General features: G+C 38.0%; 1 protein-coding gene and 1 long non-coding RNA gene across 2 annotated transcripts; one reads left to right on the forward strand and one right to left on the reverse strand.

The window, feature by feature from the left end:
• Positions 1-6,126: 6,126 nt before the first annotated feature.
• Positions 6,127-18,830, reverse strand: LOC133531686 (uncharacterized). The gene is made up of 3 exons (XR_009801576.1): positions 17,948-18,830; positions 16,737-17,846; positions 6,127-6,263 (listed from the first exon to the last, which is right to left on the reverse strand). It is a non-coding gene; the product is annotated as an uncharacterized LOC133531686 (long non-coding RNA).
• Positions 6,156-20,622, forward strand: LOC133531683 (uncharacterized). The gene is made up of 5 exons (XM_061870046.1): positions 6,156-6,265; positions 9,586-9,696; positions 13,663-13,774; positions 18,838-18,915; positions 20,239-20,622. Exons 1-5 carry the CDS (start codon positions 6,203-6,205, stop codon positions 20,265-20,267), a joined length of 393 nt encoding a protein of 130 aa, XP_061726030.1. The 5' UTR covers positions 6,156-6,202; the 3' UTR covers positions 20,268-20,622.
• The last annotated feature ends 600 nt before the right edge of the window (positions 20,623-21,222 follow it).

A 21,222-nucleotide genomic window follows, 5' to 3' on the forward strand; every position in this document is an offset into this window, starting at 1 on the left:
AATGTAAATATTTGAATAAAAAGCTTTGACAAAATGTATACGATGTTTAAATGTTTCTTCTTTCACAAAATCAACAAGAAGTCACTTAGGGTTGTTTGTTTTTATTGAAATTTATATGAGATCACCCTCGTGGTATGAACTTTCGAATAAAAAAAGAATTATCAAAATCGGTTAATAAACGACGAAGTTATCCTCGGACAAACATAAAAAATAAAAAAGCGACAAACATATGGTCGATTTGAGAACCTCCTCCTTTTTTTGATTTTCGTCGGTTAAAAATACCAGCAAAATAACATAATTACAGTCCACACACAAATAAACATTTATGCAAAGTGCTTTGGTGTGCTTTGCTCTTAAAGAAATTTCAGGCGCCAACTTTACTAAGAAATGTGGCAACCCTAGCATTTTTTTTTAAAGTTGTGAATCTCGGAACGACCGCTCTTTGGGGTTACGAAAAAAATTAAGCAAGTAGAACATGCAAAGAGCTATACATCTGTGCTTGTAATGAATCCCCAAACTATAGGACATCCTTGAAAAAAAATTTACAAAAAAAATTAAGGAAATTGAATTTTCTCCTAAAGTATTACATTTTGATGTGCCAATTTAAGCTCACATATAGAAGATTATTATATCTAAGATACTATACCATCAGATTTTGGCTAAGCTGTATCATTTTGTCGGTATAAAGAATTTTCCCAATTTTCCGGGGTCGTATTGAGCGTTTGTGAAATTCGTCTAGAAAAAAAACTACAAGTTATCAGAAAAAAATTTAACTTGTTTCGGGGTGCATGTAAGTAGGCCTATTCGATTTTGTGATAAACTGAACCATGTCACTTTTTCGGGTCCCAAAATCCACTGTGCGCAGGTCGAAGCAGTCGTGCGTTCGTCAAGCACTACACCGAGCCAGGCCGAGAACGGCGAGCAGGAGCCGGTCCATGTGCGAACCCACAAAAACCTTAGGATCGCCGACGACCTGGAACAACGGCGCACGGCACACAGCCTGGAACCTGCGCCATACGGCGAAAGCGGACAAACATGCCCCTTGGTAAGGTCGTGGTGCGCGAGATCGCGCTGGAGTAACGTGGAAAATATATGATTTATCTAGAAATTATCAATAAATCGCAACATTGGTAGCGGAGGTGGGGTAACAACCATCAGGTAAAATCCTTTTAAATTAGAACATTTCGCTTACTCACAATCAAAACAACTATCGATGCATAAATAGCTACTGTTACTCACCAGACAAAGCTAAACCTCAGAAATAACATTAGTCAGTTTTTGGTTTTCCTCATCCTGTAGGTATCGACGCACTGGTGACGAGTCTTCTTAGAATTACAGTGAAGTCTATCTTGTACCACTTTAGGCACAACCAAAATCGAGTTCAGAAATAAAATAGTGATTGCGTAAATTATTTGCTTTTGCAATGGCTCCTCTACACGATGGGCCATCATACTGGCCCACTAAGATAAGCCTTCGTGTAGCGGTAGTGGTGTCGATGGCTTATGGCGTAGCAGGATGGTGATGGTATGGCCACGGTGTCGGTTTTTCGTCCGCACGTCAAAGGTAGCGGGCTAGCGATGGTGCGTACGCATCTACACGACAGTGTTAATACTACACAATACCCAGAACTCTAAAGCTTAGAAATAGATAGAGACCTTTATTTGCATACCAGATACCAGTTATTTGCATCCCTCAAGTGGCCTTCATATTTTGAATTCTCGAAATGCTTGGATACTATCTCAACAAAATTGGTACAATAGTGAAATTACTACCTTTCTTAGTAAATTCAGCGATCTTTATAATGGTTGTTTTAAGAAAAAGAAAAAAAGGCTGATGCAAATTGACGCTAAAGTATCGTGGATTACGGAGGGTATTAAAACTTCAAGCAAAATGAAGCGATTTCTGAATAATTTCGACAAGGAAAGGTGTAACGATTCTGTGGACGAGTATAGGAAGAAATATATCACTATTTTCAGACGTGTTATTAGGCATGCAAAAAGACATGCCGTTAATTTGGAAATGGACAGAGCGGTCAATAACAATAGAGAAATATGGAAAATAGTGAATAGGCACAGAAACAAGTCGAAGGCTAGGACTACTGAGAGACTTATCCTTAAAACAGATAAGGTCATCGTAGATCCACAGGAACAGGCGGATATTTTCTCTAAAGTTTTCGATCACGGCGGTTCGTCAGTTACAAGTGATATTACCCTTGCTCTGAAAATGCTCGAAGATAACACGGAGAGGGTAAATACTGAAATGGTTTTTGATAGAGTGACACCACAAGAAATATCAAAATTGGTTATTAATATGAAACCCAAGTTATCGGCGGGTCATGACGAAATACCCATAACTATTATAAAGGAAAATATAGATCTTTTATCGGAACCTCTTGCACAGTTCTTTAATAACTGTCTTGAGTCAGGCCTGTTTCCGGATCATTTAAAAACTGCCAAAATTCTGCCTATCTATAAAAAAGGTTGTAGGAGTGATCCAAATAACTATAGGCCTATATCTCTTTTACCTACTGTCTCAAAAGTTTTTGAAAAGCTGTTAAAGTCAAGATTGCTGCGCCATCTGGGCATGCATGATATCCTAAATAAAAGGCAATTTGGGTATCAAAAAAGTATTGGAACTAATGAGGCTATAAGCACCTTGATTCATGACATTGTGACACAATTAAATGACAAACTCAAAGTAGCTGGAATTTTTCTGGATCTTAGCTCTGCTTTCGATACTGTGGATCACAATATTTTGTTACGAAAGCTGGAGCACTACGGAATTAGAGGCAGTATGTTCAAAATATTTGAGTCTTATTTAGCGAACAGGACACAATTTATTGAACTAAGTTCAATTGTGGGTGTCACTGTAAGGGCGGCCAGGTCAAAAACAATGATGATCAGACGCGGAGTCCCGCAGGGCTCAATACTGGGTCCTTTATTTTTTCTTGTGTTTGTAAATGACTTGATCCCTTTCGTACAGAATACAGTGCCGCAAACAAAACTAGTAATGTATGCTGACGATACTAATGTTGTAGTTTCGGCGGAAAGCATGTTTGAGTTGAATGATACAGCAAATGCGGCATTAGTGGCTTGTAATAAATGGTTCACGGCTAATAATTTAAAATTAAACACGCATAAAACCAATGTTATTTTGTTTTCCGCTACATCAAGGAAATCTGACACTTTAAGTATCACTTTAAATGGCAGCAAAATTGTACAGACAGAGGTTGTGAAGTTTTTGGGAGTCTATATCGACTCATTACTAAATTGGAAACAAGAACTCCAGACATTAAAGAATTCCTTGTGTTCAGCCTGCTATGCCCTGCGAAGTGTGCGCGATTTTATTGACAAAAATCGACTTAAAGCTGTTTACCATGCACTAGTGGAGTCGAAATTGCGATTTAGCATCAAACTTTGGGGAAACAGCTATCAGTATAACACAGAAGCTGCCTTCGTACTTCAGAAAAGAGCTATAAGGACCATAGTGCGCATACCTCAAATAGCTTCTTGCAGGAGTCATTTTGTTGATCTCAATATCCTTACTGTTCCGTCACTATATACGCTCGTACTCTTGATAGACTTACTCAAACATCTAAATAAATATGAGAGCTCATCGGACAGTGAGAAAAGAATGGCTACCAGACGTAAGGATATAAAAGGCAACATTATCCCTAGGCTCAACGTTATGAAACATGCAGCAGACTATCAGGCTGTGTTCATGTTCAACAATCTGCCTACTGAATACAAGTCTATTACAAATAGTAAAATCTTCAGTACTGGACTCAAACAGTATCTCTTGCAGAAATGTTATTACTCCATAGCAGATTTTATATTGGATGGCTGACTATTAAATATTATTCCTTGTTTTGACATGTTTAATTTTTACTTAATAATTGTGTGTATATTTTGTGTTTGACTTGTGTATTGTATTTGACTTGCAATGGAATGGTAATTTTAAAATCTTAACTATGTTTTTATTATAGTGAGTAAGGTGTACTGTACATATTCGACACAATGTATATTGTTATGAATAATAATAATAATAAAAAATAATAATAAAAAGATGCCAGTATAATGTACAATGTATATATAGCAAACTGTCTAATTTCGTGTTCGTCTAGTTTAGTTTCGGTAAGGGAAAACATCGTGAAGAAACTGGACTAACCTAAACCCAATAAGGTCCAATAATTTCCCTCTGATAGGTAGGAAGGCCTTTTGTGAAAACTAAACTAGTATTTACCAATTCTTAGTAGGTACGCTATAGGAAAATGATGATGACATCAGACAGTCAACAATTCCTGGAGAATACAAATAACGTTTTCCTTAATTCCTTTTTAGTGCCTAACCAACAAAAAGGACGGGAAAATACAAAATAGAATTGAAATAGAACAAAGCTTGATTAAATAAATCCCTAAGCATACATCACACTCGAGGGGGCATTTTGCGGGCACGTCAGTTAATAATGGCTCCACTACACGATGGGCCATCATACTAGCCCATTAAGATGGGCCAGCGATGGTGCGTCCGCGTCTACACGTGGCCTATTCCATAGTGCGTGCTCTCAACCATCACGTCACGTGGCAATCTCGCTGATCTAGCGCTGAGCCATCGTGTAGAAGAGTCATAATGTTTCCAAATAAATGCGACTGCGATATACATACATCTAAGTTTAAGAGTCTCATGAACCTAGTCCCCCTTATAGGTACAGTCAAGGTATTAAATATATACACGGACAAAGTGTTAAAAATATGTATACACTGCCTTAAAGTATAGGAAATAAGGTCGTGTATACATATTTTGTCACTTTGTCTGTATCGAGATTTAATAACTTGACTGTATAATAGAGTGCTCACTCCATACATCAGATTTTAAACCAACACGTGTATTATTTTCGTAGTCGACATCTAGCATCGAGTAGCAGAAATATCAGTACCGGTACTTGACACTACAGTTCGTTCGCGTTTAGAATGCAGTAAAATCATTACAAGCCGCCGGCCTAGCGATGCTCGTAACCAATCAAATCGTTCCCAATTAGAAAATATGCCTTCAAATGATCATTGTCAAACTATATTTTCTAATTGGGAACGATTTGATTGGTTACGGGCGTAGCTAGGCCGGCCGACAATAATGATTTTACTGCATTCTAAACGCGAACGAACTATAGATGTCTCTTGTGTCGCGACGGACGAAAATTGTATTGCAATTTACAACTAATAATTACAGGCAGAAGAAGTTGAAATTTCTGGTTAATCCGGTAATAATATTAGCTTAAAATTGTTGAGCATTAGACTTTTCGTTCGTTGCAATGTCTCTGTCTGATATGAAGAGGGAAGAGTAGCTTTTCTCTAATGTAACGAAGTAACGGTACTTTTTCTATGAAATTCCATTTCGGGAGAAAACGGTTCCCACTTACTAAATCTTAACAAATGACTTTGATTTTGATGTACATCGCTTCAGAATAATATATTCTAGGTTTATAGGTTTCGTTTTTTGAAAAAAAAAATTTTTTTTTGTTTTACAAATTTTGAAAAAAAGGAAATCCTATAAACTTAGTTTTTCATTGTGTCAATAACATACTAAAAAATCATGGAGAATGGAAAAAAAAATTTGAGTTGGGCAAACGTTTTCTCTTTTTGTACTGACGATTACGTTGTATAGGTACTTCCCTCTTAAGTACTTTACTCGCTCTAATTTCTTGGTAACTAAAATAACTTTTAGCAACGAACACATAGATTATATCGCAGTCGGATTGTATAATCCACCGTATTACATTACGGCGAGTGATGAATTTAAACGATTACCCAGATTGACATTGTGATACGTTCCTCAACGTTTATCCGCATTGTACTACTATTTAGATTGTAGGGAGACCATACTTGCAAAATAAAATAATGTCTAAATGAAAACAATTTTAAAAAGAAAATGGTAAATATACATTATGTTACGTTTCAACGTAGATGTTCATGCCAAGTTTCATGCAATTTTAAAATGAGAACATAATTTTGTATTAGACCGGCTTTCTAGCGGCGAGTTCGTGTCACTCTTAAACATTGAGAAATTCTCCAAATCTGAGTCACCATCCCCTCTTCTAAACAAGCTAGTCGGTATATAAACACATGCAGAGTTAAGTCACATAGCACTTTTAATAATAGAACATAATTTCCCCGCGAGTCATTGACAGTTGGCAGCCATTTTTAAAGATGGCGACGTGTGTTTACTTGCTGTTGGCGACTGTTTTGAGCTACAGCTTGGTTGGTTCGTCTGTAAGTAAAGTTTTATAATCATTTTAATTTTATTAATACCTCTCTCGTCGAATTATGGTCCCTATGACAGTGCCTTCAAGTCTGTCTAGGTTAGACTTATTTAAAAAAATAAACAAAAATAGGTACCTATGCTTTTATCGTATTTGCATTACTCAAATGTTACATTTCTAAATAAATTAATAAGTTATCGAAAAAATGTCTAAATAGTTATTTGTGCAACAAGAGAGGAAAGTTGGTTTTTCTTGCGAGTGTTGATTTTGAGTCCCGAGTAAGCGAAAGATTCTATAATTGAATCGAGATCAAAAACACGAGATGTAAAATAACTTAACTCTCGTGTGACACATACAACTTTTCACCTCGAGAACATATTAAAGGTCAAAAAAAGCGGCCAAGTGCGAGTCGGACTCGCCCATGAAGGGTTCCGTACCATTTATGACGTATTAAAAAAAAACTACTTACTAGATCTTGTTCAAAGCAATTTTCGGTGGAAGTTTGCATGGTAATGTATATCATATATATTTTTTTGATTTTCATTCTGTTATTTTAGAAGTTACAGGGAGGGGGGACACACATTTTACCACTTTGGAAGTGTCTCTCGCGCAAACTATTCAGTTTAGAAAAAAATTATATTAAAAACCTCAATATCATTTTTGAAGACCTATCCATAGATACCGCACACGTATGGGTTTGATGAAAAAAGATTTTTTGAGTTTCAGTTCTAAGTATGGAGAACCCCCAAAATTTATTGTTTTTTTTTTTCTATTTTTGTGTGAAAATCTTAATGCGGTTCATAGAATACATCCACTTACCAAGTTTATAGTTTCGGAAAAAAGTGGCTGTGACATATTGGACAGACAGACGGACATGACGAATCTATAAGGGTTCCGTTTTTTGCCATTTGGCTACGGAACCCTAAAAAATTTAACATCAAGTAAAGTTAACCACATTTATTTACATTAATGAATGAAAGGCATCATCATTATGACGAAAGCTTGTCTCACTCCCTGTAGGGCTAAGATGGTCGGCGTTGTATAATATGTCACCATGCCTGTCACGTTCTAACAAGCATGTAAGCGCGAAAGTGACGGGCATAGTGACAAGTGATAAAAATGGAACCATGCTGCCACCGCTGAAGTGACGAAACTGCGACTTTCGTGACGAAAGTAGGCTTGTTCGAGCTGCCGAGATGAAAAATATTTTACGTGACAGTTTTACGTTAGTACAGCCGCCATCAGATATATCGGAGCGGCCGAGGTGCTCAAAAATATCTGAACACGCACTCTAACGCCTTAACAATAAAGGCGTGTTCAGATATTTGTGGGCACCTCGGCCGCTCCGATATATCCGATGGCGACTTTACAACGGAGTATTAAAAATTAACTGTCATAGAGGTCATTATTCAACGCGAGAGGTTATAAGACTTATAAGTTATGTAATTAGTAATGTATGGGTCTTGTTATCCATAAGCGCTGGTGGCCTAGCGGTAAGAGCGTGCGACTTGCAATCCGGTGGTCGCGGGTTCAAACCCCGGCTCGTACGAATGAGTTTTTCTGAACTTATGTACGAAATATCATTAGATATTTACCAGTCGCTTTTCGGTGAAGGAAAACATCGTGAGGAAACCGGACTAATCCCAACAAGGCCTAGTTTATCCTGTTGGAAGGTCTGATGGCAGTCGCTTTCGTAAAAACTAGTGCCTACGCCAAATCTTGGGATTAGTTGTCAAGCGGACCCCAGGCTCCCATGAGCCGTGGCAAATGCCGGGACAACGCGAGGAAGAAGAAGAAGATGGGTCTTGTTATCCGAAATAAATGATTAAATAAAATAAAGTTATAATGTATGATCCTTCGGCATCAATTTTTTTTAGAAAATAAATATTTTGTCGCTAACTGTTAGTACAGCATCAGTATATATTTATAGCAGAGGTGCTAAGCTACTAGTTTTGCTGATTGTACATTGTACATTTTTATAAGACCATGTGTTATCGATCGTTGATATGACGTTCAAAATATACCAATATATCTTGGAGTGAGTTCTCTTGATGTTCAGGTAGGAAGGTATATAGAAATGTCTAAAAGGATTCGGCTTCGCCTCGGCCGACAATTAGATGTGATCAGTAGCTTTCTCATTTGCTGGCCAATGTGTGTATTTTACTATATTTCATTATTATACTATATTTCATTCCTGATGCTCTGAAAGTCGGTCGTTGTTGTTCTAATAAGTGTGCAGAAAATGATACGTTTCGGATCTAGAGCACTTTCTGAGTACTATTTATTAAAAAGTAATTAAAATTTTGGTTTTGTTGTACAATTTCCATTCATTCATTCATTTTTTTTCTTATTCGTGAAGTATCGTCATTTATCAGAACAATCTGATAAATGAAGATATTTTTACCAAAATGTTTAACTGTAAGTTATCAAGAAATGCTACTAAAGTTTATACTTAGTCGTTTTATTAAATGCACATGTATTTTACTTTCCTCGTATTCGAAATGAAAAGTAGAGTAACATCCGTTGGTCAACAATCTAATATTATTTCTACGCGCGAGGGAACAGAAAAGTCGCAACTTCGTTTTGCGCAGCGAGCCGTAAGTTGCAGAGAGCCGGAGAGCAGAAAAAATTTACTCTAAAATAAATAAATAATAATATATTGTAATTAATGCCTTACTTAATTAATGGTATACGCTTTAAGGAAAACCTTAGCCGTTTTAGACTTTATCGACTCGCAAGCCGCTCAGCGATAAGGAATATCCGGCCGGATTATGTGTACCTATTTGAGTGGGAGCTATTTAGTTATACCCGCCGTTATATTTCTTGAACGTAATCTTAGAGAAATAAGAAGTAATAGAATGCTCACTCCATACATCAGGGTTGGTACCAAAATGCTTATTATTTCCGCATCGGGTAGCGGAACTCTCAGTACTGCTACTCGACAATAGATATCGCGGCGCAAACAAAAAGTCTAATGCTCAACGATTTTCCGCTAATATTATAACTAGAGTAACCTGAACTCTATTTTCAACTCCTACGCTTACTCTGGTTATAATATTAGCGGAAAATTGTTGAGAACTTCTTATTTCTCTATGACGTAATTAATCACATTTGTAATTTTATATAATTTACATATGTTTATCCTATTAATTATAACAATTTGTAATGTAAAATGTATCCACGAATGTTGCGTCGATACAAACCCGATAAGGTTTCTCGGCACTTTTCTGTTTAATTAAATGTATGATCGTTTATGGAATGAATAAATAAAATATTATTATGTCAATAAAAAATATAATAAAATAAAATAATACAATATTATCGTTTCAGATGATAGAAAGGAAAGCTTCAGTACAGAAGAGAATACACGAGGCTGTCGAGGCCTGTTCACATCTCCAGGGCCTCGACTACTATACATGCTGTTTTAAGAAGTTGGGATCCGTAAGTGGTGGTTACAAAGTTTAATAGGGTCTCCCCACGTTATATCGACACGAAATGGAACGGAAAACAGTTGTATGTCTGCGAAATATGCGGCAATCATGGGACAATTAAGAGAAAATTTGGAGTATTTTAGTTATTTCACCGACACCCGTAAAATTTCTACCACTTTAAGCATTAAAAGTTGAATATCTTATTCGTCCTTTATGTATTCTATGTATTTAATGAAAGCTACTGCCATTAGTTTCAATATTATAAACGAATTCAAACTGTGTTTTTTTTGCTCCAGTCATGGGATGTATGGCACTATTAATTTTCAAACTAAAAAATACCAATTAAAAATTAAACTTAAGTAGCTCTTTGGCTCGTGTTTATGGTAAATGCTGCCAGCGTTTAAAAACGGATACTTAGTAAAAACTTGCTTTACAGGATTTGTCTATATAGTTGTTAGCTTTGTAGCTGGCCCCCAACGGCTTATCCTTTGTCTATTGTAAAACCGCGCGTGCCACTACCTGCAAAAAAGGGCCGGGTAACTTTAAGCGGTTATTGAATTACAACTGCTATGGTAATTGAAATAAGATTCAAAATGAACAAATGGAAAAATAATTTGTGATTTCTTGTGTGGTCCCTCTACGGTTACTGAGTGCCGGCGAGTCGAACGCTACCGAACCAGTCTGAAATGTGTCCTTGATATGCGAAACAACGACGCGTTATCAAAGAGCGCACTTACACTGGTTCTTTGAGCGTTGCACTAGCCCGCGCTCAGGTGCTAATTAGAATTATACGACCCTTTTTAGGGTTCCGTAGCCAAATGGCAAAAAACGGAACCCTTATAGATTCGTCATGTCCGTCTGTCTGTCCGATTCTGTCACAGCCACTTTTTTCCGAAACTATAAAAGCTATACTGTTCAAACTTGGTAAGTAGATGTATTCTATGAACCGCATTATGATGTTTACACAAAAATAGAAAAAAAACAATAAATTTTGGGGGTTCCCCATACTTAGAACTGAAACTCAAAAAATCTTTTTTCATCAAACCCATACGTCTGGGGTATCTATGGATAGGTCTTTAAAAATGATATTGAGGTTTCTAATATCATTTTTTTCAAAACTGAATAGTTTGCGCGAGAGACACTTCCAAAGTGGTAAAAAGTGTCCCCCCCCCCCCCCCCGTAACTTCTAAATAACAGAATGAAAAATCTAAAAAAAATATATGATATACATTGCCATGCAAACTTCCACCGAAAATTGGTTCGAACGAGATCTAGTAAGTAGTTTTTTTTTAATACGTCATAAAAATTTAAAATTTTTTTTTTTTTTCATCAAACCCATACGTGTGGGGTATCTAAGGATAGGTCTTCAAAAATGATATTTAGGTTTCTAATATCATTTTTTTCTAAACTGAATAGTTTGCGCGACAGACACTTCCAAAGTGAAAAAAAAGTGTGTCCCCCCCCCTGTAACTTCTAAAATAACGGAATGAAAAATCTAAAAAAAAAAAAAAAAATGCAATGTAGATGTGGTAGGTAAACTTGCCTTAATGCTGTTGCCAAGCGTGCCGGTAAGCGGGTGCAGGTGCTGAGATAAGTAACAAACACTAAGCGTTCGTTTTGCACACACGGATTTATTGTTTATTACGGCACACAGAAGAAACAGTTAGCACAATACACACAGTCAATAAAGAATAGAAGGAGAAAGAGCGAAAGCGAAAAGAAAGCAAACTATCTAACACAATGCAAGCGGAATGCAGTTCGGCTTGGAAGCACAGTAAAGCGCATGCGTCTCGCGTCGCGGTCTCAGAGATACTGAGTGCGCCTGCGGCGGCGGGCGCAATACATCGCTGTCAGCGCTGCAGCCGAAGGCCGCCCGTTAGACCGTTGCGTACGGCGCACAGCGCTTACAGCGGGACTCGATCAATTTACACCAGGACGAAGTGCATACCAACTAGAAATCTTCAATAAAATGTTCAATAGCGAGAGAGTGGACTGTAATTCGAAAAAGGGGGGCGATAGGGAATGAAATTTAGGGGCCGGTTGAGCAAGAAAGTTGTGAGATATTAAGATTAGAATATTAAATTAAAACTAAGATGTGAAATAGTGTAGGGCGAAGTTACCTTTCAGTCCGGGAGTTGTGGGGCTGAATCGTTGGTCGCCGTTGAAGACCGCTGGTGGTGATTCTGGCTGTCCTTGTCGCCAGCTAGAAGTAAGCTCAGAACCGTTACCTTGAGTCGTCCAACTTAGACCTCGGATTTTCCACTTCGGATGTGCCTGGTGTCCTTCGTCCACACAACACTGAGTCTAAATGCTAGAGACGTGATTGGCAGTAGTGCTTTCAATAAGTTGCGAAAATTAGCGAGAACGATGAAATGCGATGTTAACTAGTGGTAGGGTGAAATTTGTCTTTAGTGCGGTACTGAGGATTTACAGAAGTAAAAGGAAAAACACAAAGATCAGAACCACTATCTACTAAAAATGTCAGTTTAGTGTTCTTATCGGTGACGAAAAGACGACCTGGGGAAACCTGGCAATCACTCGTCGTCATTAGTGACCGCCACTGGCATTTCCCTCGGTCCAGCTGCACGGCGCGCGACATTTAGTTGCACGGGGGCCGAATCTGTCATGGTACCAGCATCTGCCCGCGCGACTCCTTGAGCGAGAGCTGCGACGTCCCCTGGAGCTCGAGCGCGATGTAGCTCGCCCACGGGAATTTCCAGTCGTTAAGGCAGCTACTTGCCGCACAAGGTCATCTATTCGGCGGTTGAGACGTTCCTCCATAGAGCTCGGTGCAGATAACGGCACGGGAACAGGAACAGCCGACCCAGAAGCTTCCGCAACGTGAGGTGTGTGTACCACAATATCATTCACTCGGTCGGCCAGCGCGGCAACCTTGTCCAAACTGGCATCTGACATTGTAGCAATAACGGTTTGCACATGCGGCGGCAAACGTTTAGCCCATATGCTGCGCAAAAAATCGTCCGATAAGTCAGTACCGGCCAGATCACGTCGGGGTCACCAAATTTGTAGCTATGGGGCTATTAAATAATATGCCGTAGTTTAACATTTATAAAGTTTATTATAGATTAAACACAGTCCACAGAAGATAATCAGTACAGTACGGAAGAAAGAAAATAGCACAGAACACCGTAGAAGAAGAAATACAGAAAAGTACACATAAAACGTAATTAAAATGCAAGCGAGAGCGATCGGCCTGCGCGCAGCCTCCCGGCGTCAAGTATCGGATATGACTGAGTTGGCTAGGAAAACCGAGCGCGCACGAATGCGCCCGAAGATTGGACCGTTACTTTTGGGTACAACGCGCGGCGCGGAAGCGCGGCGCGCAGGCAACTAACATTAACAACAAAAACTATTTAAACATATATGTGTTGCTACAAATATATGATATACATTACCATGCAAACTTCCAACGAAAATTGGTTTGAACCAGATCTAGTAAGTAGTTTTTTTAATACGTCATAAATGGTACGGAACCCTTCATGGGCGAGTCCGACTCGCACTTGGCCGCTTTTTTTTGCAGGTAGTGGCACGCGCAGTTTTAGTTAACAATAGACAAAAGATAAGCCGCTTCGGGCCAGCTTCAAATCGAACGACTATACCATCCCATTACTGGTGACAGTCCCATCATAGGGGTGTAGCGCCAATTACATCCACACTTCCCGATGTCGGGCCTGATAATCGTTTTCCGTTTCCCGGAGTGTCAGCACATTTTTAACAATAAGTATCTAATTGCCCAAAATGTTCAATGTTCGATATGTTTGCATGTGAACCATTTTTTTTTACATTTCAAATATTGTTAATATTGATATTTGGCGAAACAGAAAAATACTCTTGCTCGGGCCCGACGTCGGGCCTGTTAAAGTGTGGGTGTAATTGGTACTTGTTTACTATGTGAAACAATTGCCGTTTGGTAAAAATCCGGTGGCCTAATGTAAATTGAGTATGTTTTGAATAGATTGACAGCAACGGCCTGTACGTGGAGGCAGTAGGAGCTGAGCTGCTCGCCGCCAAGTGCGACCGGCTAACACCTAAACAAGTCAAGGAAATCGCTAAAGCTTGCAATTCTGGTAAGTTTCACTCCAGATAGCTTTTTTTTGTATACTACGTCGGTGGCAAACAAGCATACGGCCTGCCTGATGGTAAGTAGTCTCCGTAGCCTATGTACACCTGCAACTCCAGAGGAGTTACATGCGCGTTGCCGACCCTAACCCCACCCCCCTCGTTGAGCTCTGGCAACCTTACTCACCGGCAGGAACACAACACTATGAGTAGGGTCAAGTGTTATTTGGCTTCGGTTTTCTGTAAGGTGGAGGTACTTCCCCAGTTGGGCTCTGCTCTAGATCTGGAATGACATCTGACACAAGGCGAGATGACATTCACATTTCCCATCATCAGCTTATCTTAAAACACTTTTTCCCTGTTGAGACTTTCGTTTCGTTTCGTTTTTGAGATCTCACGAATATTAATTAGCAATCAATTTGAATACTGAGTTTTTGGCTTCGCTCGATAGAACAAAAATTAAGAACATAGGTCTTAAAAACACTTTAAAATATTATAGTTAATTTTGCACAAAAACTAAAAACATGAAAACTATTTGTAAATGAGCAATAATATTATGCTTAAGTGTGCTCAGTGGTGTTACTTTTAATTATTATTAAAACACACAAAAAAAGAAAATTCAAAAACATGATATCAGCGCATACCTACGTTCGGTGAGAGTGAGAGAAGAACATGAAGCTACTGGGCATTATATAATATTCACGGTAAATTTCACGAATAAAAAAGTTACATTGTTTAAAGGCTGTAAATTTTCAATTACACACTGCGGCAGTGCCAATTCCACTTTCTATGAGAACATGACATTTATTGAGGCACTGTCACACTTTGTCTCCTCAAAGTAATTTTATATACATAATAATTATACAATGGAGCGGAGCATACTTGGAGTCCGTAGAATCGATCGGATAAGGAACACAGAGCTGCGCTCCAAAACAGGTATCGCAGATGTGGGTGTGAAGGCCGCCAAGCTCAAATGGGATTGGGCGGGGTACATCTGTAGGATGCACCCGGACTAGGGATTGCAATCCGGTCCGGCGGATCCGGTAATCCGGCCGGATCCGGCACTTTTCAAGAGCTACCGGATCCGGTAAAAATCACCGGATCCGGACCGGATCCGGTAAAATAAAAAAACGCTTAAATACAGCACGCGCTGTGCATTTTAGATGAGGAAAAGGCGACGGGTGAGAAGTATGAAGTTAAACAGAACAAAAAACGAATGAAAAGTTTGAATTTAGTAAGATATTTTTATATATTTATTATGACGATAAATGGGAACAGAAGAGGATTTCTTCTTCTTTCGTGTTGGTGGCACGATATGACGATTACATAAATACTGTAATAGAAGGAAAAATTAAAGGATGCAGATGCCATGGAAGGCATTTGTAATTTATGCTAAAGAGAAAGTTAATGTTGTGTCATAATGTTCTGATAGGAGATTTGTAATAGTAAACAAATGAGCAGGATTAAGTCGGCCGTACTCTACCGACTAGAGTTGGACTCATCAATATGTGTGAATTAATATATGATATATTCAGTTTACTCCGATTATATATATATATAATTCAGATAAAATATTGATTCTTTACAATCTCATTCAATCTTATGCAATTTCCTTTATCTCCTGGTACATGCTACTCTACATGTAGCCAATCCAAGTAACTTTTCTTAGGGAGTCCCTTTCCGCGATGGTTTTCAATCCTACACTCTATTATTTTTCGCATGAGATCGTCGTGTCGTGTTTTGTTCCCTATAATTTGACCAATATACTTTCCTGTAAATTAAAAAAAAGATCATTTTTTTTATCATAGAGTGCTACATTCTCGGACAAATAATTAAAACAAGATGATACTGGAGCACATTTAATATCATTTTGGTTAAAAGTAAAATATCTTCTTTTCTTACTAGAATGGATGTCAACGTTACAAAGAATTCAACCAAAGAACAGTAACAAAAACATGTCCTAACAAAGAGTTCCAATTCCACCCCACATCCCATCATCGGGCTTGGAAACTAATCAAATTGAGCACTTCTGAATGGTTAAATATAATAAATGACCGATTTTATATTTTGTTATTATTAACGGATATAGACATTGTAACACTTTTTAGTCTTTTTACTACCAAGTTCTATTTTATTGTTAAGAAGTTATTTATTAACTTCAAATTATAGATTTAGGAATACGTATTACGCAAAAAACTAGAAAAATATGTCATTTAATTAACTTTAATATCCCTATACCAAACCGGATCCGGTCCGGCCGGATCCGACCGGATTATGGCCAAAATCCGGCCGGATCCGGCCGGATTGAAAATCAATCCGGTTTGCAATCCCTAACCCGGACAGATGGGCCAAAATAGCGACCGAATGGGCACCCGAGGCAGACGAAAGCCAAAAACGAGATGGCGAGACGACCTGGACTCATTTCGTGGCGACTGGCGGGAACATGCACAAAGCCGTGACGAGTGACGGAAGACAGGGGAGGCCTTTGCCCAGCAGTGGGACACAATGTAGGCTATTTAAAAAAATAATAATAATAATTATATGACGACGCGCAGGCGATGTTATAATTCTATGCTATAATTGATAAACATGTGTATGTAAATAGTTGAAATTTATTATTTTGATGATGACAAATACCTACATTGAATCTCATGAGCTACACCGCCACTCACGTTAAATATTTGTATGCCTCATAATATGGCCAAAAGTGGAGCACTTAATTATCTCTATGTAACACCTGTTTGTAACACTACCTGCTTTTCGACAAATAAATGCATTGAATTGAATTGAATTGAATAAAAAAAATAGAGCGATTATACAGTCTGTTACCGGCAAGTCGGCTTTTTTAAAGTTAAAGTAGGGTAAAGTAACATAGTTCTATCTTAACCATGACATTAATTTAATTAATAAACTAAAATTCAGACTTTATTAACTTTCTAACAAAATTTTAATTGCCAGCAACGTACTTACACCGCACGTCATGGTCTCCAGCAACCCCGCATTACATTTTTGCATTTTGTATTATTATATATGAGGATTTAGTAGACAATAGGTTACTCAGTTAGTACTTACTTAAAAACATTGTACCTCAACTGATTAGGAGTACAAGCCAAAAGTATTTGGGGTTGCTGTTCAGCATCCTCCCAGCAACCCCCTCTCGAGTTTTCCCATAAATACCATAGATAAATACTATATTTTCTAAACGAGAGGCCAGAATATTTTGTACTCACGATTTTACCCTCAAATAAACTGTCTAGTTTAATTACCTAACAGCAGCTAGAAAGCTCGCAAAATATGCCCACTCTAAGTAGAAACTCACTTTGGTTATATCGTGGAATCGCGGTACGAAATGCACACGAATTTTATACAGAAATGATACATAATCTTAGACATATAAAAATATAATACTTTGCTGTTGTTCATCTATGAAAATGCATGTCAATATGTTACCGCCAAAGAATGTTCTCATCGGCCCGGTTTGTTAATAAAATCATATTTTTACAAATATTCATGTGTTAATAATACTGTACGTAAAGTGTACAAACTATATAGCATAATTAACAAGCAGTAGATTGTATTTTTTCCTCATAAAATATTCCTCTATTAAAAGTTATGATACGGCACGTCGCCGGTCCATTTATTATATATGTCTAATATTCCGTTTATTTGAGGGTAAAATCGTAAGTACAAAATTTTTTGGCCTCTCGTTTAGTAGAAAAGATAGTATTTATGGGAAAATTCGAAAGAGACTTGCTGGGAGGATGCTTTTTTTTTATACTAAGTCGGTGGCAAACAAGCATACGGCCCGCCTGATGGTAAGCAGTATCCGTAGCCTATGTACGCCTGCAACTCCAGAGGAGTTACATGCGCGTTGCCGACCCTAACGCCCTCCCACCCCTCGTTGAGCTCTGGCAACCTCACTCACCGGCAGGAACACAACACTACGAGTAGGGTACAGTGTTATTTGGCTGCGATTTTCTGTAAGGTGGAGGTACTTCCCCAGTTGGGCTCTGCTCTAGATCCGGAATGGTCCAAAATGCTCAACAGCAACCCCAAATACTTTTGGCTTGTACTCCTAATCTGTTGAGGTACATTTTTTTAAGTCAGTACAATTTGAGTACCTATTGTGTACTAAATCCTAAGTAAGCCACTCGTAAGGCATTTTAAAGAAAATCAAATACCAGTTTGGCTAATATTGTTGGTCTTGACAACCCGACATAAACACTTCAAATTGTCATGTCAAAGTTTATAAAAAACTGTTTAATGAATGTATTAAAACTCCATCGTTATATATTTGCTGTGTATTATTCTTCAAAAGTGTTTTATCAATAAAAATATACGTCAAGATAGCTTACCGTGAGCTTACCTTCTTTCTAATGCTGAAAGACTAACTAAGTATATTACTCCTAGTACTAGTACATTTAGCTGTTCCCGATTACCTAAACCTACGCCAAGACTCGATGTACATATGCATATTACATAACAGTACCTGGGCGACCGAGCTTTGCTCGGTTATAACTATTTATTGTAATATGGTGGTGTATAGGTGATAATCTTAACTACATTTTTTTACCAAATTAAACTTGTCTAAAACAATAAAAATTAAAAAATTATATATAAACTTGAACATATAAAAAAAAAAACAAAAGTTAGTCACCGGGCGAGATTCGAACCCGTAACACTCGTTTAGCAATCCGCGTCTTAACCCGCTGGACCAGACGGACAGTGGCCGGCAACACGAAATTAGCGACCATATTCTGCGTCGAAAGAAAAACGCATGAAAACTCGAAAACACGCGTTTTCCCAAACATAAGACTAATCTAGATAGATTGTATACCCCCAAAAACCCCCATATACCAAATTTCAGCGAAATCGTTAGAGCCGTTTCCGAGATCATAGAAATATATATATATACAAGAATTGCTCGTTTAAAGGTATAAGATATACTCGAACTGAGTAACAGAGTCAGACAGACCGCCCATACAGTGCAAGTGTTACTTAACACTTGCACAGGCTGTCAAAATCCTTGCCAACCTAGCTTGCTGACTCTAGTTTTATTGTGTTATTACAGTGAATGAGCATCGCGTTGGCGACACCGTGCGCGCAGAACTCATGATCCGCTGCGTTGCCGACAAAGTGGATGTCAATGGTATGTATTTTATTTTCTTTTTGGTACGGAACCCTAAAAACATCGTCTCTCGTCGGACTGTTCGTGAATGTGTTAAAATGAAATAGTGACAGTTTACACATATAAATGTTAAAAAATAAGTATTAGTCTCATAACACATTTATAACAAATTTCATCCATAATTGTACATCGATGTCTTGATTTATCAATAGGTACCTACAAAGTTATGTATTATTTAAGTCCATTTGTTGTATTACACCTGTTGGCAAACCTTAATAGATAAATAAATAAAATAGTCTATTTTACTGCACTTTACATACACACTGTCCATATACTCTTGTAAAGTGTACGTGTGTCTACGAATTATCGCCCGGGATGCGAGACTTACTTACCTAAAGAAAACGTGGTAATTATTACGTGACTTTTCTTTTCCATCTACAATCCCACACATTAACCTTTCATAATTGTGTGTGGTGGTGAAAACTTCAAAGTATTCAAACCTCGGTTGTGATATATATATAGAACAGAAATTATCATACTCGAAAAAAATTAAAACAAATGACCAAAAATTCAGCCAGGATGCTTGTGATACTCGTAGAGATTAATCGTTTTCGATTGACGTGTGTCGATATATAATTGTTATCTTGGAAGTCCCCAGTAGTTATATTCATTTGTTTTACAAGGGGGCAAAGTTGTAGTTTAACGGCTCGTGCTAATATTGATACCCGAGCAAGCGAAAGATTCCAAAATTGAACCACGACCGTAGCGAGCGTAAGAGTGGAGTCTTAAGCGTTGCGAGGGTTAAACAAACCTTGCCTCTGAGTGAAACACACATTTTTTCACCACACCAACGCGAGGAAAACAGGTAGGTAATAACTATGAAATACCAAAAAAAAACTTAGTCAAATCCAAATGAACGTAATAAAAAAGTATCATTCTAAATCATAATTTAAAATTCAATTCTACTAGCTAACATAAGGAATAAACAACTCAAAATTTGCATCTGATTACTTTGCCCCACAATCCCCACATGTGTTTGTACATTCGTTTTTGTACAATCAAGAGGGCCTTTACCAGTTAGTGTGGTGAAATAGTTATTTGTGTCCCAAGGGAGGGAAAGTAGGAAATAGCGTGCTGCGTGAAAAATTGTTAGTGGCAAACACGCGGGATGGAATGTCCTACGTTTCCTCCCGTGGTGCGCATACTATTTTTGTGCTCGACGGAGGCGGAAAGCGGCAACTTTGTTTAGCGCAGCGGGAGCAAAGTTAACGCTTTGTGTAATTATTACTATCTGAAGCTACCCACCTAGTTTCTATTTTTTAATAATATTTATTTATTTTTCAGTTTGTGAAATTCCAGTTCCGAGTTTATAAGGAGAAGAATTTAACCATGGAGGTAGTATATTATCGGCGCTCAATTTGATGTCATGGTACAGTCATCTGCATATAAACCAAGCCCTTTCACAGTTTGTATGTAAGAATACTTTTCCTCTGCAGCTGACTGTACTTGGGGCCTTTAAAACTAAGGATATTAATGATATATTTAAACTTTATTGCACAAAATATATACAAAAATGTACAAATGGCGAACTTAATGACAAATGGCATTCTTTACCAGTCAATCTATTAAATTGTTCGGGCATTTTGCCGAGATAGTGTAACATTGTAAGATTATATTAAATTGTAATATTACATTAAGGACATTGAGAATAAACATTTTCACCCTTCCCGTCTATTTATTTCGATAAGAACTAACATATTTTTTTGAAATAATAGTATTCTAAGTTACCGCTGGCAGTGGAACAAGGAACGCATAATGAAAATGATTCATAATCACGAAATGGTTGAAATGAAGAAGCGCTGGCCTAGCTATAGCGTGCGACTTGCAATCCGGGGGTCGCGGGCTCAAACCCCAGCTTGTACCAATCAATGAGTTTATCGTAACTTATGTACGAAATATCATTTGATATTTACCAGTCGGTTTTCGGTGAAGGAAAACATCGTGAGGACGGACTAATCCCAATAAAGCCTAGGTTACCCTCTGGGTTGGAAGGTCAGATCGAAGTCGCTTTCGTAAAACTAGTGCCTCCCATGAGTCGTGGCAAAATGCCGGGACAACGCGAGGAAGATGGATGGTTGAAATGAAACACTTGTGAAACATGAAGAACTGTTTACTATCAGAGTAATGTGGACGTCTGGACACAGTGACAAATTCAAAAGTAATTATTTACAGTAAGTACTTATTTCACGCGGGACACGGTAACACTTCCATTCTCACTCTATAAAAGGCATAAAACTTTCATTTAAAATTTTCCAAATCTCTCCAGAA

The sequence above is a fragment of the Cydia pomonella genome, chromosome 25, assembly GCF_033807575.1.
Source record: "Cydia pomonella isolate Wapato2018A chromosome 25, ilCydPomo1, whole genome shotgun sequence".
Classification (NCBI taxonomy): domain Eukaryota; kingdom Metazoa; phylum Arthropoda; class Insecta; order Lepidoptera; family Tortricidae; genus Cydia; species Cydia pomonella.

Bases quoted from the DNA above. Each gene is read 5' to 3' on its own strand.
- LOC133531683 (XM_061870046.1), top strand. From the start codon at position 6,203: ATGGCGACGTGTGTTTACTTGCTGTTGGCGACTGTTTTGAGCTACAGC. The intron at 6,266-9,585 runs GTAAGTAAAGTT...TTATCGTTTCAG, and splicing joins ACAGCTTGGTTGGTTCGTCT to ATGATAGAAAGGAAAGCTTC. The intron at 18,916-20,238 runs GTATGTATTTTA...TTTATTTTTCAG, and splicing joins CGACAAAGTGGATGTCAATG to TTTGTGAAATTCCAGTTCCG.